Source organism: Giraffa tippelskirchi, chromosome 13 (assembly GCF_054371585.1).
Source record: "Giraffa tippelskirchi isolate mGirTip1 chromosome 13, T2T-mGirTip1v1.2.pri, whole genome shotgun sequence".
NCBI classification, from domain to species: Eukaryota; Metazoa; Chordata; class Mammalia; order Artiodactyla; family Giraffidae; genus Giraffa; species Giraffa tippelskirchi.
The window spans coordinates 41044382-41062738 of NC_137287.1; the positions used below are offsets into that span (position 1 = coordinate 41044382).

Genomic DNA, 18357 nt, shown 5'->3' on the forward strand with positions numbered 1-18357 from the left:
AGCGGCGCGTAAGGCCGGGCGGGGGGCGCGCGCGGCGCCGCTGGCGGCCGCGGAGGAGCGCGGGGAGGAGGGCGGAGGAGGAGCGCGGGGAGGAGGGCGAGGGGAGGAGGCGCCCGCCCGGCTCCCTGCAAAGCGGCCTTATTTATCTGGGCACAGCCACAGCCTCCCCGGTGGGAGGCTTGGGGCGGCCGATCCTCTCCCACCGGGGAGCTCCTCTCGGGGCGCAGCGGAGGGGCCCGGCCAGGCCAGACGCGGGGCGTGGGGCGCGGCCGGGCCCTGCCTGCCAGGCCAGCATCTCCGTCGCCTCCGCGCTTCGCCGGTGCCCATGCCGGGCTCCCCATGACGGGAGGACGCCCAGTGGACAGCGTGGCATGAACCAGGAGCCCGGCCCGAGGTAAGGTGTGTGTGCCGGGCCAGGCTACAAGGCGGGGAGGGGGCAGGCCATAATACCGCGGAGGCCACAATGAGCAGGAGGCGGGGAGGGGGCTTGGGACAGCGCCACCGCCACCCCCGAGGGCTTACGTAACCGCAGCCCCTTCCCTGGTGGCTGCAGCTGGGCCTCCAGCCCTGCCAGGCCTTCCCCCAGCCCTTCACCCCAGTGGCTGCCTGGTCGAGGCCCGATCCCCATGGCAACTGGACCAAGGCTGTGGGTCGGTGCCACCGTGCTGTTCCCCCGTGGACGCCGAATTACAAGCCCCTAGCTGGGCTGCCTGGGTGAGGTCCCGGACCCCACAGCACTCGGGACTCCTCACCTCAGCACCATGAGCCCCTGCGCTTGGAGGCAGGTATTAGATAGAGTTACACTCCAGGAGGAGCTTGTGAACGCGAGGCCCGGTGGCCGACCTGCCCCTGGACACCTGAGCCCGGCCCTGCACGGAGCTGCCACAGTGGGAGGTAGAGGGGAAGGGAGGGCGCTGGCCACGTGCGCTGTGGAGGAGGGGCCAGGTGCTGGCCAAGGCTGGAGGGTCCACGAAGCAGAGCTGGGCACCCTGAGACTTGCTGGGGGAGGGTCTGTCCTTCTGGGGGTTTGAGTGGGTCGAGGAGTCCCCCACCCATGACCCGAGAAGGAAAGAAGGCCTGGCTGTTGGAGCCTCCGGGAGCCTGCAGCCCAGCGGCCGTTCCTCCACCCCTCCTGGCCTCTGCACGGGAAGCCCTCCAACCATGGACAGGGCCCACTGACCAGTGTCAGCCCAGGCCCCCCTGGCGCCAGGCGGAGCCTGGGGCCCTTTCTTCCCATAGACACCTTCGAAGGATGCTGGATGGCAGCCTTGGGGCAGGAGGCCTGGGCGGGTTGGGAGCCTGAGAGGTTTGGGGTCCCCCAGGGCGACCCACTGGCTCCACAGGAGGTGGCCCTGGGGCTGGCCGAGGCTGTCTGGGGAGGAGGGGGATTCAAGGCCCAGTCACAAACACGGGCAGAGTGGGGAGGCCGTTCAAGCCCCAGGGGACCCCAGGACTCCTCTAGCCAGGTGTCTGCTGCCTCTGTGGCCTGCCTCCCCCTTACCGGGGCCCTGGGGGGCCTCGGGGGCCTCTGTCTCCCCTTGCTGTGGGCCAGGCCTACGGTCATCTCTGGTGTTGCGGGAGTTCACGGGGCCGATGCCCCCCTCCAGCTCACACCCACTTTCAGGGCACTCGCACAAGTCCTGCTGCCCACTGTCAGAAGGGAACAAGTGGCTGGAGGTCGGAGCACCCGGCCACTCATGCCAGCTGGGCCCGGCCTCGATAAGGGCTGCGCTGTGGTGACCAGAGAGACCTCTCGCCTGGAGGCTGGGGAAGGGGTTCCTAGGCTGGCGCTGTGAGGTGTCTGCAGCCCCCATCTCGTCACACGTGGGAGCTGCTGCTATGTCTGAGGGCTGGCTTGAGGGACGAGCGGAGGTGGCAGTGAAGTGGGTGGCCCGGAACCTCCCCTCCCAGTGGCCTGGGGGAGCCTCAGTCAGACCCACTGCAGAGGGTGGGCTTGGACACGTGCCTCCCCTGGGCAGTGTTTGAGGCACTGGATGCCCCAGGCCCTGGAGGGCTCGGACCCTTCAGAGCAGAGAGGCCTGGAGCCTGGCACATAGGTGCCCAGTCCCACGTGGTCCCGGAGGCACCCGGTCCCATATGGCTGACCTGCCCTGAGCTTGGCCACAGTATGTGCTCTGCTGGAGTACCAACTCGGGTCTCTCTTGAGGCCCACGTGCTGCCTTTCCAGAGCCCCGGGCACCCAGGTGGGGCAGCCCGCACCCCCACGCATCTCTGAGCTGGGGGCGGGAGGGGAGCACTGCTGCTAGGATGTGTGCAAAGTGGTAGGGATGTGAGTGTGCCTGAGTCACAGAGCTTGTCACGGAATTTGTCAGCCTGCGCCATGTCCCCAACCCCAAGCTACCCCGGTCGTCACCCCAGCCCCTGGGCCACCGCTGCAGGTTGACCTGATGTGAGCTTTTCTGGCTACCCATGCCATGTCCAGCTCGATGGCCCTCAGCCAGCAGGGGGAACTGGTCAGTGCAGGTTCTACTGTACTAGATGGGGTATCAGGGATGAGTGAAGAGACCTCTGAGCTGAGGACCATGATGGGTGAGGTATGAGCACCCTTCCTGGGTATGAGCAGTCCCAAAGATGAGTGTCTCAGTGGTCGACAAGCAGCTTGCAGCCTCTGGAAGGAGAGCAGGGGCGTGACAAGGGGTGCGATGGGAGAGACCCCTAGCCCAGGGCTCCAGGCTGGGAGAACACAGGGACTGAAGCAGAGCAGAGAAAGGAGGCAGCAGCAGCGGGCGGGGGGTTGGGGGCGGCACAGTGTTGCACTCTGGACAGCCATGCCTGGCCTGAGTCTTGGGAGTCAGAGAGCTGGAGGACTTGGGGTCAAATCCTAGCTTTGTGCAACTTCTGAAAATGCACCCTGAACCTTGCTGTCCCGGCTTGTGGCCAGGCAGTGTGTGATGGGCTGAGACCAGCAGTGCAGCGGGGGGACATGGCGCTGGGAAGCTTCCCTCCCTTCTGACGCTTCCTGGTCTTCCGGCCAAACCATGGGGAACAGGCAGCCAGCACCCTCAACCCTGCAGCCCTCAAGGGGGGGACTCGGCCAAAAAGGAGACACAAGCTGTCCCCTTCCCGAAGGTTTGAGTAAAGGCACAGCCCCAGGGCCTTGGGAGCCTTCTCAGAGACCCTGGCATCACTCTCTCCCTCCCTCATGGACACCGGCCTCTGTGACAACCTAGACTGAGGAGCTGAGCCACAGCCCTTCCGTCGACTGCCCTCTGTCCCGCTTCCAGGGAAGCTGCACCCCTTTCTACATGACCCTGATCAGTGGACTGGCATTCTTCATTCATTCAGCCACTCAGCTGTCATGCTGTCTGTCCTCCGAAGAGACAGACAGATAGACAGTGATGATAGTCCACGTCATGGTGGACATCTGGAGATGCTTTCAGGCCAGGGGTCCAACAGGCAGAGGCAGGTTGGTGCTCACACCGAAGGATAGAACAGGAGGAGCTTTTGGGGTTAAGAATCCCAGAGGCCTCCTGAGCAAGCAGGGGACCAGCATGTGCCCGGGCAGAGGGGGAGGCGAGTACAGGACAGCAGGTCTCGCTGAACTGTAGGGTCGGGTCTGGAAAGGGGCCAGAAGTGAGGCTCTAAGGTGGACTTGCTGGGTCTCAGGGCCGAGTGATTTCATCTGTAGGCAGCTCCTCAGGAAGCCCCAGTGTGGCCATCTCCAGACCCGGAAGCCACCAAGGTCTGGAGTCCTCGCAGGACTCACGGTGCTCCCCAGGTCCCCTCTGGCCCCCACGGTTCCCATGAGTCTGCTGGAGAAGCAGAGGCCTGGTTTGCTCTCCTTGATTCACCTCTGGCTCAGGCTGGTGAAGACAAGAAGCTAAACTGGTGACCACCTCCCTCCTCCTGTGGTGAACCAGGAGCCTGGAGCCCCTGCAGCCATCATAGGAGAAGCCCTTCCCCAGAATCCCACTCCTCATGGAGACACAGCACACCAGGGGCTGAGGCTGAGAATAGTGCAAGCCTGACCGTCTTATTTTTAAAGCCTCTTTCCCTGTGTGTTAGCTGCTGGTGCTTCTCCCTAAGGGTAGTAGTCCCCAGTGGACTGGCTGCCTCTACCCTGTCCTGACAGGAAGACCAGGCGGGACCTCCTGGACACACTGGGTGCAGTGGGGGCAGGTGCCAAGAAGGTGGAGGCTCTGCAACCTGTCTGCTGGGTCAGGGGGTCAGAGCCAGGCTGAGGGGCCCTTGTCCCAGCCCCCCAGGGGCCTCTTGCCTCACCAGCAGGAAGACCCATTTCTGATTGAGCATTATCCCAAAGCCCTGACCCCTACGCTAAGGTGTGGCTGTTTCCAGTTTTGAGCTGAAGATCCAGCGCTCAGACTGAGTCAAGGAGGCTGGAGGGTGAGGAGCAGCTGGGGCACAAGACCGTGGACAAGGTCGGAGAGCAGCAGGCCTGCCTCTGTGGGAAGGAGGCTCAAACCCAGAACGTAGGGGGTGGGGAGGCTAACCGACAGGCCGGCCAGGGGCTGTGGAAAGAGGGGTGGCCAGGCCTTGGACACTCCCTGCAGGCTGCTGTAAGCTCTTTTCCGTGGATGGGCTCCACCCAGAGGTCTGGGGGGTGGGGATGGGACTGTGGGTGTATGCAAATGTGAGCTCCTGTGGGGGACGGAAGGGAGCCCCGCGGATGCCCGGGGCATACACGTGATCCCCTCGACTTAGGCTCCACGTGCTCACCCATGGCTGGGAGAATTTTCAACCTAAATTGGCACTGCTCTTGAGATATTTCTCCCTTGGTGCCGCCTCCGCCGCCTCCTCCTCCGGATCTTAGCCGAGCGGGCGTCTTCTCCCCCCTCCCCCCGCAAGCCTCTCGGGGCCCTCCCAGCCGAGCTGAGTTTGCCGGGCCGTATCCTCCCCGCCGCGCGCTGCCGCTGTCCGTGGTGGCGCGGCCCGGCCCGGCCCGGCCTCGGAGGCCGCACGAGGCGGCTGCAGGGGCGCTGTCCATGGTGCTGCCGCCGCCGGCGCGCTCTGCTCTGGGGACGCAGAAGGTATTCATACAGGGGCTGCCCCTCTAACCAGCACAGCCCGCACGAGGGAATTGCCAGGATACTCTCCCCCCTGGCCCCAGGATGGGGGGGGGCACTTGTGGGCTTCATACTGTCCCTCCATGCGGCGCTATTGTCCCAGGATGGCCCCTCCTATGTACTGGCATTAAGGCGTCTGGGGCAGCCCTCACGCTGGGCCACCCCTGCCACTGTGGGCAACTGTAACTTCTGGGAGCCTCAGCTTCCTGGTCTGAAAACCATGATCACAGCAGTGCTTCCCCCTGTGCCCCCAAACCGGGCTGTTGTGAGGCTGACATACACAATTATCCCAGTGGGCACTCGGCAAGTGCTGTTAAGGATGTCGTGTATCAACCCGTGTGAGGAATGCAACTACCTGGTGACGACCTGCAGTGAAGGGGCAGCCAAGGTGTGGAGGTCTCCTCTTGGGGCATGGACTGGCAGCCTGAAGGTTCATGGCTACCAGGGTGTGAAGGCCTTTGGACTCAAAGCTGGGCTGGCAGCCATGAGGGCCACGTGTCCCAGTTAGACCCTTGGACCCAGCCCAGGATGCACCCTCCCCAGATGTGGAATGCCGGCAAGTGTTGTCCTCTCCAGGGCTTGGAAACCAGTGGAAGGTGTGACGCTGGGAAGGGCAGGGCAGGACCACTGGCTCCCCTCCCCCTTGGGCCAGCAAGCTCACTGCGAGCCATGCCCTGCACTTGGTCCTCTTCTTGTGCTGTTCCGTGGTGCATATCATCACCCCCAGGCTTTGAAGTGAGGAAAGTGAGGCTTGGAACAGGGAAAGGACTCCCCAAGGCCACACAGCAATTTGGGGTGAGCCACTGGGTACCCACCTCCTCGCTGAGTGTCAGAGGTGGGGATGGGCAGGAGATCTGGAATGAAAGGCAGATGGTAGCCCCGTGAGGGACCCACTGCCTCTTCTCTCTGGGGTCATCTGCATCCAGTGCCCTCTGCCACCCATTCACAGCCTTGGAGGCCTGAGCAGGGGGATGGGGGGTGGTCTCAGCCCCACCCTGTGGGAAGATCCCTACACATAGCCCTCAGCAGCCAGTTCTGTGTCTGTGTCTTGGCTCCACCACTTACTGTGACCTCAGGCAAGCAATTCATGCTGCCTCAAGCTATGGTTTCCTCGTCTGTACAGTGGGTACAATCATCAAAGCATTGTCCTCCACGGGTTGAGTGGAAGATTAAGGAAACAACATGTGTGCAGGGCTCATTGTGCTGGCATCATTGTGAGCACCCTGGGAAGACACTTGGCCTTTCTTTGGTACGTTCTGAGCCACAGAACCTCCTGCAGCTACTGAGATTCTCAGTGCATGAGCCTCAGATGGAGCACTTAAACCACTCCAGAGAGTTACACTGGCGTGGCATAGAGGAGTGGCCAGAGAATGCCCCAAACCCTCAGTTCCCCAGCCTTGCCTGGCAGAGAGAGGCCTGGCAGGTGCCGATGGTGGGCAGCAGAGGTGAAGGGGGCAGTCACCAGTGAGTGTTCCTCCACTTCTGTTCTGCCCTCCATAGAACCTGGGGGTCAAAAAGCTCTGTGGTGGGTGGAGGTTGAGCTCAGTGCATACAGTAGATGCTCAAGAGTGTTGTAGTCATGACCAGCCCTGTCTTCCTGCACCTGCTCAGTCAGGGAGGCAGGGCTTACACTCAGACCCTTTCTGTTGGGCAGTTCTGGGAATGGCCTGGGAGGGGCCACTGGGGGACGAGGCGGACCCTAGTCCTCCCGTGCAGGACTCACTGCTGTCTCCCGGACCCTGTCTGCAGCCCGAGCGAGGAAGATGTCGAGCCCGGGTGTCGACAGCGACCCCAAGCCTCCGTGCTTGCCTCGCAATGGCCTGGTGAAGCTGCCGGGCCAGCCCAATGGCCTGGGCACAGCCAGCATCACCAAGGGTACGCCAGCTGCCAAGAACCGCCCTTGCCAGCCACCCCCGCCCACCCTCCCACCACCCAGCCTGGCTGCCCCACCACCCCGGGCCGCTCTGGCTGGGGGCCTGTGCCCCCAGGCAGGGCTCCCCCTTGGTGGACCAGCCTTAGCCCCAGTGCCCAGGCCCCCAGCAGAGCGACCGCCCCTGGCCACAGACGAGAAGATCCTCAATGGCCTCTTCTGGTACTTCTCGGCCTGCGAGAAGTGTGTGCTGGCGCAGGTGTGCAAGGCCTGGAGGCGTGTGCTCTACCAGCCCAAGTTCTGGGCGGGCCTCATGCCTGTGCTGCACGCCAAGGAGCTCTACACAGTGCTGCCTGGAGGTGAGAAGGAGTTCGTGAACCTGCAGGGCTTCGCGGCACGTGGCTTTGAGGGTTTCTGCCTGGTCGGCGTCTCTGACTTGGACATCTGTGAGTTCATCGACAACTATGCGCTCTCCAAGAAGGGCGTCAAGGCCATGAGCCTCAAGCGCTCCACCATCACTGATGCCGGCCTGGAGGTGCGCATGGCCATGGGCCCAGAGGAGCAGGGATGGGGGGCTGGGCCAGGCAGCAGCTACTCAGCACGTGGGTGTTGGGGGTGGGGGGAGGAAGAAGCTTTCACACACAAGCAGCAAAGTGGCCAAGGGTGGGGCTGGTGCCCTGAGGAGTGTGGCTCTGGGGTGGGGGGAGCAGGGCTGGCTACTTAGTTTGGGGGATCTAGTTCAAAATGAAAATTCGGTCCCTTGCTGAAAGATAACTAAGGATTTCAAGATAGTAACAGCAAAGCAGGGGCTTCCTAGGTGGCGCTAGTGGTAAAGAACCCACCTGCCAATGGAGGAGACAGCTTTAGTCCCTGGGTTGGGAAGATCCCCTGGAGGAGGATATGGCAACCCACTCTAGTATTCTTGCCTGGAGAATCCCATGGACAGAGGTTGCAGAATTGGACACAACTCAACCGACTTAGCACTCATGCATGCAACAGCAAAGCAGACAAATGTGAGACCCTGCATGCCAAGAAGGTCGCCTTGGGTAGGGAGGATGCTGGAGGAGGTGGGAGAAGCAGGGGCAAAGGTCAGAGGAGCAGCTGTAGAGGTGGCCCCTTCCTCAGGAAGGGGACTCTAATCATCGCATCATTAACACCAAGAGCTCTGAGCACCTGCCCTGGCCTGGCCCCGGACTCCCAGATCCCCTGTGCCCTGCCTCCTCTCTTAGAATGCTATTTACGTGTAATGAACACACTGTAAAGTGCACTTGGCAGAGTCCAGCTTGATGGATGTTTACACTGTCTGCACCCTCAAGAACACAGTTTCCTGCCCCTCGGCGGGCTCCTTCCACCCTGTCTGCTATCAGCCTCACCATGCCTGTGGGGAGTGTCATGCCTGGGAAACCACGGTAGGCTTGAGCCCCATCGAGGCCTCCTGACCCCGCACCTGTCCGCAGGTGATGCTGGAGCAGATGCAGGGCGTGGTGCGCCTGGAGCTGTCAGGTTGCAACGACTTTACCGAGGCTGGGCTGTGGTCCAGCCTGAGCGCCCGGATCACCTCACTGAGCGTGAGCGACTGCATCAACGTGGCCGACGACGCCATCGCAGCCATCTCGCAGCTGCTGCCCAACCTAGCCGAGCTAAGCTTGCAGGCCTACCATGTGACGGACACAGCCCTGGCCTACTTCACGGCGCGCCAGGGCCACAGCACACACACATTGCGCCTGCTCTCCTGCTGGGAGATCACCAACCACGGCGTGGTCAACGTGGTGCACAGCCTGCCCAACCTCACCTCGCTCAGCCTCTCTGGCTGCTCCAAGGTCACGGACGACGGCGTGGAGCTTGTGGCCGAGAACCTGCGGAAGCTCCGCAGCCTCGACCTCTCCTGGTGCCCGCGCATCACCGACATGGCACTCGAGTATGTGGCCTGCGACCTGCATCGCCTGGAGGAGCTCGTGCTGGACAGGTGTGCACGGCCCCACCCCTAGGCCACGGAGGGCAGGGCCAGGCGAGGCTGCTGGACCTCTAAGAAGGGAGCCTAGTGGACAAGCCTGTAGCGAGAGGGGGGCTGCAGCGAGGGGGGCGGGGCCCTCATAAGAGGCTAGCCTAGTGTGGACTATAACATGGGGGCGGGGCTGAGCAGTGCCCGCCCCTCCGCCCCGCCCCCCCGTAGGGAATACTACCGAGCGGCCAGTTGGGGGAGGAGCCTGGGTTGGGCGCTGTACGGTGGGGCAGGAAAGTAGCTCAGCTCAGGGCGTTTGGGGCGGAAAAGGAGGAAGGGGCCGGAGCTGAGGGGCGGGGACAGGTGTTTTGAAGGTGGGCTACCCCTTCTGTTGCGACCACAGGTGTGTACGCATCACGGACACTGGCCTCAGCTATTTGTCCACCATGTCGTCCCTCCGCAGCCTCTACCTGCGATGGTGCTGCCAGGTATCAGCTCTCCACGCCTCCAGAGACTGGGGAGTAAGCGGGGAAGGTGGGGGGCGCGGGGAAAGCCCCCACCCAGATATGCCGCTGACCTGCACTCGGCCCACTCAGATCCTGCAAGGAAGTCTGGGATCCCTTCACACCCAAGCGGCGCGCACGGAATCCCCAGGGCCCTCAGCGACTCCGTGGGGACCTGAGAACCTACCCCCTGCCCCCTACGGCCTGACGCTAGGAGTGGGGCTCCCTCGAGGCGCGAACGGAAATAGCTAACTCGCCCCGCCCTCCCGCCCAGGTGCAGGACTTCGGGCTGAAGCACCTCCTGGCCATGAGGAGTCTGCGTCTCTTGTCTCTGGCAGGTGAGACCCTGTGCCGCCCTCCTGGGCAGTGGCCACTCACCCCCACCTAGGCCGACTCCGCCAGCACTGCCGGGACCCTGGTGCAGACCCACGCCTGTTGTTGACTCGCGGTGGCCCAGGTCCCACCCGGCCAGAGCCCTGCCCGGGCCACGCCCACTAACCCCCTCCCCTCCGCAGGCTGCCCGCTGCTGACCGCCACCGGGCTGTCGGGCTTGGTGCAGCTGCAGGACCTGGAGGAGCTGGAGCTGACCAACTGCCCCGGAGCCACCCCCGAGCTCTTCAAGTACTTCTCGCAGCACCTGCCCCGCTGCCTCGTCGTCGAGTAGTCGGGGCCTCCTGCCCTCGGCCCCTCGCTCTCCTCCCCGCCCCGCCCCGAGCAGGGAGGGCGGCGGGCGGGCCAGCCCCGCGCACGCACGCACGCACGCTCGGGGAATTTGTGCATGCCCCTCGCGCCCGCAACTGCACGCCCGCCCTTCGCCACGCCACAGTCGCCTCCATCGTCCGCTCGCCCGCCGGAGGCGGAGCGCTGGGGCTCGGTCCTGGGGGCGCTTTGAGCTCGCCAGACGGCCGCCCCTACAGCCTTCTCCGCCACACCCCGCTCTGTCTCCCTACCCCGGGCAGGGCCCAGGGGGATTGAGGGGAGCTGGGTCCCCTAGGACACAGGGGCCCGGAAGAGCCCCCAGGGCTTCCCGCATCTTCCACTGCACCGCGCCTGGAGCCCTCCGAGGGGTGCGAGGGGAAACAGGCTGCCGCCAAAGCCATGGACCGCCCAGGAGCCCAAGTCCCACCCGCCCTTACCCCACTCATGCCAGCCTGACCCCCAGCGACCTCCCCTCCTTCTTGCCGCTGTGTGAGACAGGCCTGGCTCACCCCACCCCCACCCATAGGCCTAAGGTCCTTGGACCCTGGCCAGGCTAGGGCAGAACTGGATTAGGAGAAGGGCCACCAGGCTGACAGTGACCTTGGCATAATCAACATTAGCCCAGCTGGCCCCAGTCCACCTCAACACAGGGGTGGCATAGCTAACTTGAGAGACCTGCAGCTGGAGCAACCGTCAGGGCCTGCAGGCCTTGGGAGCAGTCCTGAGTGGACCCTGCCCCGCAACCCCTGTAGCCAGCTGGGCCCAGGCCCCTCAGTGCCACATTTCATCCTGGGCAGGTCTTCACCAGGTGGAAGCTGGAAAGGGGGGCCCTACCCAGTGACCGATCTTCCAGTGACCAGCTCCCCCTCAACACCCAAAGGGAGGGCTCCTTTCTAGCCACAGCCTCCCTCTCCCCAGCTTCCCAGACTTCTACCTGCCCACGTGTTCTGTCCAGTCCCAAGACATCGGGAAGTCCTGGGGTGCTGGCCCATCTTGGAAATTGCTGAGGAGGGGGCTGGGACCCCTTTCCATCCCAACCTTGAGCACCCACACCCTATCTTGGGAAACTCCCCACCCCTCACCCCCCAATCTGGTTGGAAGAGAGTAGCCAGTTTCCAGAGAGCCAGAGAGTGACAGAGAGAGAGAAAGAGAAAGAGCGAGCGAGAGATGCTGTTGAAGAGACAGTTCAACAGCCCAAAGATTTCCCTGCCCTTGGAGCGCTGGCCAGAGGCTCCAGGGCTGAGATGGTCAGGAGCCAGTTTCTTCAGCCCCTCCTCCCCACAGCTTCCAGTGGGGAGGGGCAGCTGTCCATTTGTCCAAAGTATTAATGCAAGTGAAGCTGTGATATTTCCAACGACTGTAGGAGGAAAAATTAGGGGGACAGAGGAAAACAAAACCAACCAACCCCTAAAGTCATTTTCTTATTGTACATAACGACCTCATTCTCCTGTATATGCGGAAGATATAACCTTATATTTGGTAAGTGTTTCTTGTGCTATTTTATCACGTGACCTGTTTATAAAAATATATATTAAAAAAGTTATAAAAACACATGTCTAAATTGTTTTTAGGTCATCACACCATGGTGGGGGGAAGGTGTTATTTGTCCTGAGTGGCCCAAGTCTTAATTTTTGTGCACCCTTCATCAGGTTTATCGGTTCTTTCAATAAACATCCAGAGACTGGTAACACTGTGCCAGACTGGAAACCCAGCAGTGACCACCACAGAAGGCCCCTAACCTCTCACTGTGTCAGTGGGGAGAGACACTAAAATCATTACATACAACCTCCTTCCAAAATATCTAGGATCTAGCCCATTCTTCCAAGGGCAAAAATGAGGGCTGCTAAGGGTACCCTCGGAGAAGGCAATGGCACCCCACTCCAGTACTCTTGCCTGGAAAATCCCATGGACGGAGGAGCCGGGTAGGCTGCAGTCCATGGGGTCGCTAAGAGTCGGACACGACTGAGCGATTTCACTTTCACTTATCACTTTCATGCATTGGAGAAGAAAATGGCAACCCACTCCAGGGTTCTTGCCTGGAGAATCCCGGGGACGGGGGAGACTGGTAAGCTGCCGTCTATGGGGTCACACAGAGTCGGACACGACTGAAGCGACTTAGCAGCAGCAGCAGGGATACCCTAGAAGATCACACAACACAGTAAGCACAGGCCAGGGCTCATACCCAGGAGAGAAAGGGCGGCTCAGAGAGGGCCACTGATTGAACCGTTTGCGTGAACAGGTCCTGTCAGGCACCAGAGCTCTTGGAGACAGACGGATGCGAGTTCACACCCGTGTGAAACAGATGTAATCAGTATACCAGGGAACTGGTTGTGACGAGCGCCGTGGAGGCCGCTTAGATGGGAGTGGCCGGGGAAGGCCTCTAAAAACGTGCCATTTAAGCTGAACTCTGAGGGATGAGAAAGAGAAGGGTTTTGGGGAGAACAGCAAGCGAGCACGCGCGATGACCGTGAGGCAGGCAAAGGCTCGGCCGGCTGGCAGCCGCCGTGTCGAGAGGTGAGCGGAGAGGACGAGGCCGGGAGCTCGGGATTTGCCTCCCAGCGCGGTGAGGAAGTGTGGAGGCCCGCAGGCCGAAGAGTCTCTGGCTGTGCGGGGCTCACATGAGGCAGGAGGGGGAACCCCTGGAGAGCCGCTAGGAGGTTGTTCCCGGGTCCCGAAGAAGGCGAGAAAGAAGGCGGAGACGGAGGAGGGGTTTGGGCCAGCCTGGGGATGTCTAGGCTTGCTAATGGACTGTGGGGCCCAGATGAGCACTAGCGTTAAAATAACACGAGTAAAAGAGGAAGAGGAAGAATACCGGAGGCGGAACCGGCGGAGCCTCTCCCCCACCTCTGCTCGCCCCTCCGCCTCTAGGGCGCGCTCCCGTTCCGGAACGTTTGTGGTGTGGGCACCCGCTTCCGGCGCGGGGCTGGGAAAAAAAAAGGACCACGTTCGGCGGGGGGCGGGACCGAGACGGGCTGCTTCCGGCGCGGCCGTTCCTCCCCGGCCCGGCGGTTTCGGGAAATGGCTCAGATGCCCGCGAAAGGAGAGGCTTCTCCGTTTTTCCAGTTCTGTTCCCGCTGTCTCCGCTCTCGCCGCAACCTCCGCGCCTCCGGGCTCTCCTGAGCGTTCGCGCCAGCCACCCCTCGGGTTCTGTAAACAGCTTGGTCCTGGAAGCCCCTCTGACCCTCACGCCTCTGTAGCCTGTGTTCTCCGGACGCCTCTGGTCTTCCTGCCCCCTTTCCAGAGGCCGACTGTGCACGGTGGGACATCTGGCTTCCCTGGCGGGACTGACTGCCCGAAGGTCCAGTGACCATCCTGATCTGGCAGTTAGGGGGTTGGAGAAGTGGCCTGGCCTGGGGCTGACCAGGTAAGGTCTCCCCCAGAAGTCAGACATGGGTCTGGCTAGCCTCAGGGCAGCCATGACGCCCTCCGACTGCCCAGCCAGGGTGATGGAACTTGCTATCGGACCGACTGACTAACGGTGGACTGCCCTGGACTAAGCAGTTTTGGAGGAACCACCCAGGGTGAAGGGTCTGAAAGGACACGCTCCTGCCGCCAGGCTGACCAGGACTGCCCACTTGACCGATCTGTCCTCGCCACTCGTGCAGCCATGGAGAAGATGTCCCGCGTGACCACGGCCCTCGGTGGCAGCGTGCTGACGGGTCGCACCATGCACTGCCACCTGGATGCTCCTGCCAATGCCATCAGCGTGTGCCGTGACGCGGCCCAGGTGGTCGTAGCAGGCCGCAGCATCTTCAAGATCTATGCCATTGAGGAGGAGCAGTTTGTGGAGAAGCTGAACCTGCGCGTGGGCCGCAAGCCCTCCCTCAACCTGAGCTGTGCAGACGTTGTCTGGCACCAGATGGATGAGAACCTGCTGGCCACGGCGGCCACCAACGGCGTGGTGGTCACCTGGAACCTGGGCCGGCCATCTCGCAACAAGCAGGACCAGCTGTTCACGGAGCACAAGCGCACGGTGAACAAAGTCTGCTTCCACCCCACTGAGGCCCACGTGCTGCTCAGTGGCTCCCAGGATGGCTTCATGAAGTGCTTTGACCTGCGCAGGAAGGACTCTGTCAGCACCTTCTCGGGTGAGGCCCTGGGAGGCAGCTCGGGCAGGTGTGCATCTTTGCAGGTAGCCGGCCTGTCTAGGCAGGTTGAGAAGTGCTATGTGTGTCAGAGGCCCTCAGGTGTGCTCCCAGAGGGCTTCCTGGAGGAGGAGCCAGCTTAGCTGGCACTGGAAGAGGGGGTGGAGGTCAGCAGGGAAGGGGCAGGGGTGGGCCTGGTGGAAGTGTGGGGGTACCTGGCGTGTGGGCACAGCATTGATGCACTTGCGGGGCCAGCAGGAGTCGAGGGTAGTGTGGGATCAGGGAGAGGGCAAATGGGTGGCTGCCCTGGTGGCTGAGCCTCCTCTCGCCATGCCTCAGAGCTCCAGGCCACCTCACTGCATGAAGTCTGCTTCCAGGGTCCTCAGCCCAGGGAAACAGTGGGGAGTGGGGCATTGCCTGGTTCCCCCTCCCCCCAGTTCCCTTCCCAGCAGGCCCAGCTCCTGACACCCCCGCTTTGAGCCAGCTCTCCTTTTTACCTCTATGAGACCAAATGAAGGACAGGTCAGAGCCCTCAGATAATCAGGGAGCCTTACGACAGTCCTTGGGCTCCCTGTGCAGGGGAAAGCTGGGCGCTGCTTTCGAAGGCTCCTGGTGTGGTGATCCTCAGGGCTGGACGTGTCCCCTCAAGGTCTCCAGTCTTTGGGGGCTGGCCAACCTGGCAGCTCCAGCTCAAGGTGTAGGGCCTGGGCAGAGCCTGCGGCATTCTATCCCTGCCTCCTGGGCCCTGAGGCTTCCAGAGGATTGTATTCGGCCCACGGAGGTCCTGTTCACACAGTGCTCTGACACCTGGTCCTGAAGCCGTGACAGCTTTGCTTAAGGACGGATGTCATGCAGAATCCAGAGAAAATAAAGGTCCAGGAGTCTTAAAAACCACCTGATGCCTAGTGCCCCTCTCACCTTCCTGGGCTATTATCTGCTTTGCCATGCCTCTCTTTGCCCCTGTCCACTCTGGACAGGGCTTGGCAGTGTCTACACCACCCTCCAGGCCTTGTGGCCTGGGCCACGGGCAGGCATGCAACACCAGCCCACATCCATTCTGAGGAATCCCCCTTGGTTGCTTGCTCTCCCTCCTGGAGATCCTGTGGGCCACCCCCAACCTTCTGCCTCCACTAATGTCCACTCACAGGCCAGTCTGAGAGCGTGCGCGATGTCCAGTTCAGCATCCGGGACTACTTCACCTTCGCGTCCACCTTCGAGAATGGCAACGTGCAGCTCTGGGACATTCGGCGGCCTGACCGCTGTGAGCGAATGTTCACAGCCCACAACGGGCCTGTATTCTGCTGCGACTGGCACCCCGAGGACAGGTGTGGGGTGGGGGCCAGGGCAGCGGGGCAGGGTGGGTGGGCTTGTGGAAGGGCCCTCTCACTGCCTCAAGACCTGTGAGACAGAGTGGGGAGCCCTCCCACCCCAAAAGAGGTCACTGAGGACTTCATGGGCCTTTCCCAGGGGCTGGCTGGCCACAGGTGGGCGTGACAAGATGGTGAAGGTCTGGGACATGGCCACACACCGTGCCAAGGAGGTGCACTGTGTGCAGACCATCGCCTCCGTGGCCAGAGTCAAGTGGAGGCCCGAGTGCCGCCACCACCTCGCCACGTGCTCCATGATGGTGGACCACAACGTCTATGTGTGGGACGTGCGCCGGCCCTTCGTGCCTGCCGCCATGTTTGAGGAGCACCGGGATGTCACAACGGGCATCGCCTGGCGCCACCCGCATGACCCCTCCTTCCTGCTCTCCGGCTCCAAGGACAGCACTCTGTGTCAGCACCTGTTCCGCGACGCCAGCCAGCCTGTTGAGCGTGCCAACCCTGAGGGCCTCTGCTATGGCCTCTTTGGGGATCTGGCCTTTGCAGCCAAGGAGAGCCTCGTGGCCACTGAGTCGGGGCGCAAACCCTACGCTGGGGATCGGCGCCACCCCATCTTCTTCAAGCGCAAGTTGGACCCTGCTGAGCCCTTTGCGGGCCTCGCCTCCAGCGCCCTCAATGTCTTTGAGATAGAAGCCGGCAGCGGCAGCATGAGCTGGTTCGTGGACACAGCCGAGCGTTACTCCCTGGCTGGCCGACCACTGGCTGAACTCTGTGACCACAATGCGAAAGTGGCTCGAGAGCTTGGCCGCAACCAGGTACACAGGGTGGGCTGGGGGCCAGGGTCTTGGTACAGGGCCTGGAGCTCCTCTGACAGCTGTGGCCGGACCCTGCCCTGAGTTCAGAGCTCAGCTCTGGCTGAGGACACTCCTGGCTTGCCCCAGTAACTGAGAGTGTCCAGAGCCCCAAGAGTGGGCCAGATGCCAGTGCCATTACTGGGGTGCAGGCCTGGGTGTTGTGGGGTCTTGGCCTCTCTTGGCTTGTCCTTGCTTCTAAACTTCCCAGGGTGTCCAGCCCTACAGAGAATGTCCACATTGCCTTGCTCATCACCTCCCTGGGAGCTCAGGCCCATTTCCATGTTTCCTCTGCCCCTACAGGATGGAGGCTAGGGTTTTTGTTTTTCCTGTGGGCCTCGGCTTCCCACCTGGGGTGGGCCAGGACATTGGGTCCCTGGGACAGCTGAAAGCTGAGGGTCTGTGGTTCTATCCAGGCAGAGGGGGGCCTGTGCAGGGTGCCAGGGACCCAGGACCCCCATGAGTGACTAGTGCCCACCCCTAGGTAGCTCAGACGTGGACCATGCTCCGGATCATCTACTGTAGTCCTGGCCTGGTGCCCACCACCAATCTCAACCACAGCGTGGGCAAGGGCAGCTCCTGTGGCCTGCCCCTCATGAACAGGTAGACACCTGGGGGCAGCTCTCCCCAGAGGGTGGGACTGCTGGTGCCTACCCACCCATGGGCCCTCCTTGCCCCTAGTTTCAACCTGAAGGATATGGCCCCAGGGTTGGGCAGTGAGACTCGGCTGGACCGCAGCAAGGGTGATACACGGAGTGACACAGTGCTGCTGGACTCCTCAGCCACACTCATCACCAACGAAGGTAGGGTGGGGGAGGGCAGAGGGCCTTCACGGGAGTGGGACTGGGTCTCCTAGCGTGAGGCAGTCCTGGAATGCCCTCCCTCCCTCCCTCCCTCGGACAGATAATGAGGAGACCGAGGGCAGCGATGTGCCCACCGATTACCTGCTGGGTGACGTGGAAGGTGAGGATGATGAGCTTTACCTGTTGGATCCGGAACATGCACACTGTAAGTGGGGGCATGGGGAAGGGGTGGGGTGGGGCTGGGAGGCAAGGCCAGAGGCTCAAAGCCTGCTTACCCTTCCTGCCCCATGTCGCAGCCGAGGAGCCCGAGTATGTGTTGCCCCAGGAGGCCTTCCCGCTGCGTCATGAGATTGTGGACACCCCGCCGGGGCCCGAGCACCTGCAGGACAAGGCCGACTCTCCCCACGTGAGCGGCAGTGAGGCTGATGCAGCCTCCCTGGTGCCTGTGGACTCCTCCTTCTCACTCATCTCCGTCTCACATGCGCTGTGCGACAGCCGCCTGCCACCCGACTTCTTCAGCGCCCTGGTGTGTGACATGCTGCGCTTCTATGCTGAGCAGGGTGATGTGCAGATGGCTGTGTCCGTGCTCATCGTGCTGGGTGAGCGCGTGCGCAAGGACATCGACGAGCAGACCCAGGTGGGTGACAGGGTCTGGGGGTCTCCCTGGAGCAGCTGCCACCCCAAGGACTACCCCTGCATGCCCTGCCTACACCCGCACCTGTGTCTATGCCCAGGGAAGCCCAGGCTCTTACTCCGCCCTCCCCCCCCGCCCGCCAGGAGCACTGGTACACGTCCTACATCGACCTGCTGCAGCGCTTCTGCCTCTGGAACGTGTCCAACCAAGTGGTCAAGCTCAGCACCAGCCGCGCCATCAGCTGCCTCAACCAGGCCTCCACCACCCTGCATGTCAACTGCAGTCACTGCAAACGGCCCATGAGCAGCCGGGGCTGGGTGTGCGACCGCTGCCGCCGCTGCGCCAGCATGTGCGCTGTCTGCCACCACGTGGTCAAGGGGCTTTTCGTGTGGTGCCAGGGCTGCAGCCATGGCGGCCACCTGCAGCACATCATGAAGTGGCTGGAGGGCAGCTCCCACTGCCCCGCTGGCTGCGGCCACCTGTGCGAGTATTCCTGACCCGCTGCCGGGCTGGTGGGGACGGGTTTGTGAACCAAATAAAGGACGCGGGAGGCATTCTGAGCGGCTCCTTACCTGCTCGCGTCGTCTGGGATCGGGTCCC

General features: G+C 62.4%; 2 protein-coding genes across 3 annotated transcripts; both read left to right on the plus strand.

Annotated features, from left to right (window-relative positions):
- The first annotated feature begins 36 nt into the window (after positions 1-36).
- FBXL16 (F-box and leucine rich repeat protein 16) lies at positions 37-11608 on the plus strand. Of its 2 annotated transcripts, none has more exons than XM_081558325.1 (6): positions 37-394; positions 6795-7450; positions 8373-8881; positions 9261-9345; positions 9635-9698; positions 9876-11608. In XM_081558325.1, exons 2-6 carry the CDS (start codon positions 6809-6811, stop codon positions 10022-10024), a joined length of 1449 nt encoding a protein of 482 aa, XP_081414451.1. In that variant the 5' UTR covers positions 37-394; positions 6795-6808; the 3' UTR covers positions 10025-11608. The 2 variants fall into 2 exon arrangements, with proteins under 2 accessions (XP_081414451.1, XP_081414452.1); XM_081558326.1 differs by having other exon boundaries at positions 358-399.
- Positions 11609-13017: 1409 nt separating this feature from the next.
- On the plus strand, positions 13018-18311 carry WDR24 (WD repeat domain 24). Its single transcript, XM_081558324.1, has 8 exons — positions 13018-14147; positions 15292-15469; positions 15612-16284; positions 16805-16923; positions 17002-17123; positions 17224-17328; positions 17420-17760; positions 17901-18311. Exons 1-8 carry the CDS (start codon positions 13667-13669, stop codon positions 18252-18254), a joined length of 2373 nt encoding a protein of 790 aa, XP_081414450.1. The 5' UTR covers positions 13018-13666; the 3' UTR covers positions 18255-18311.
- The last annotated feature ends 46 nt before the right edge of the window (positions 18312-18357 follow it).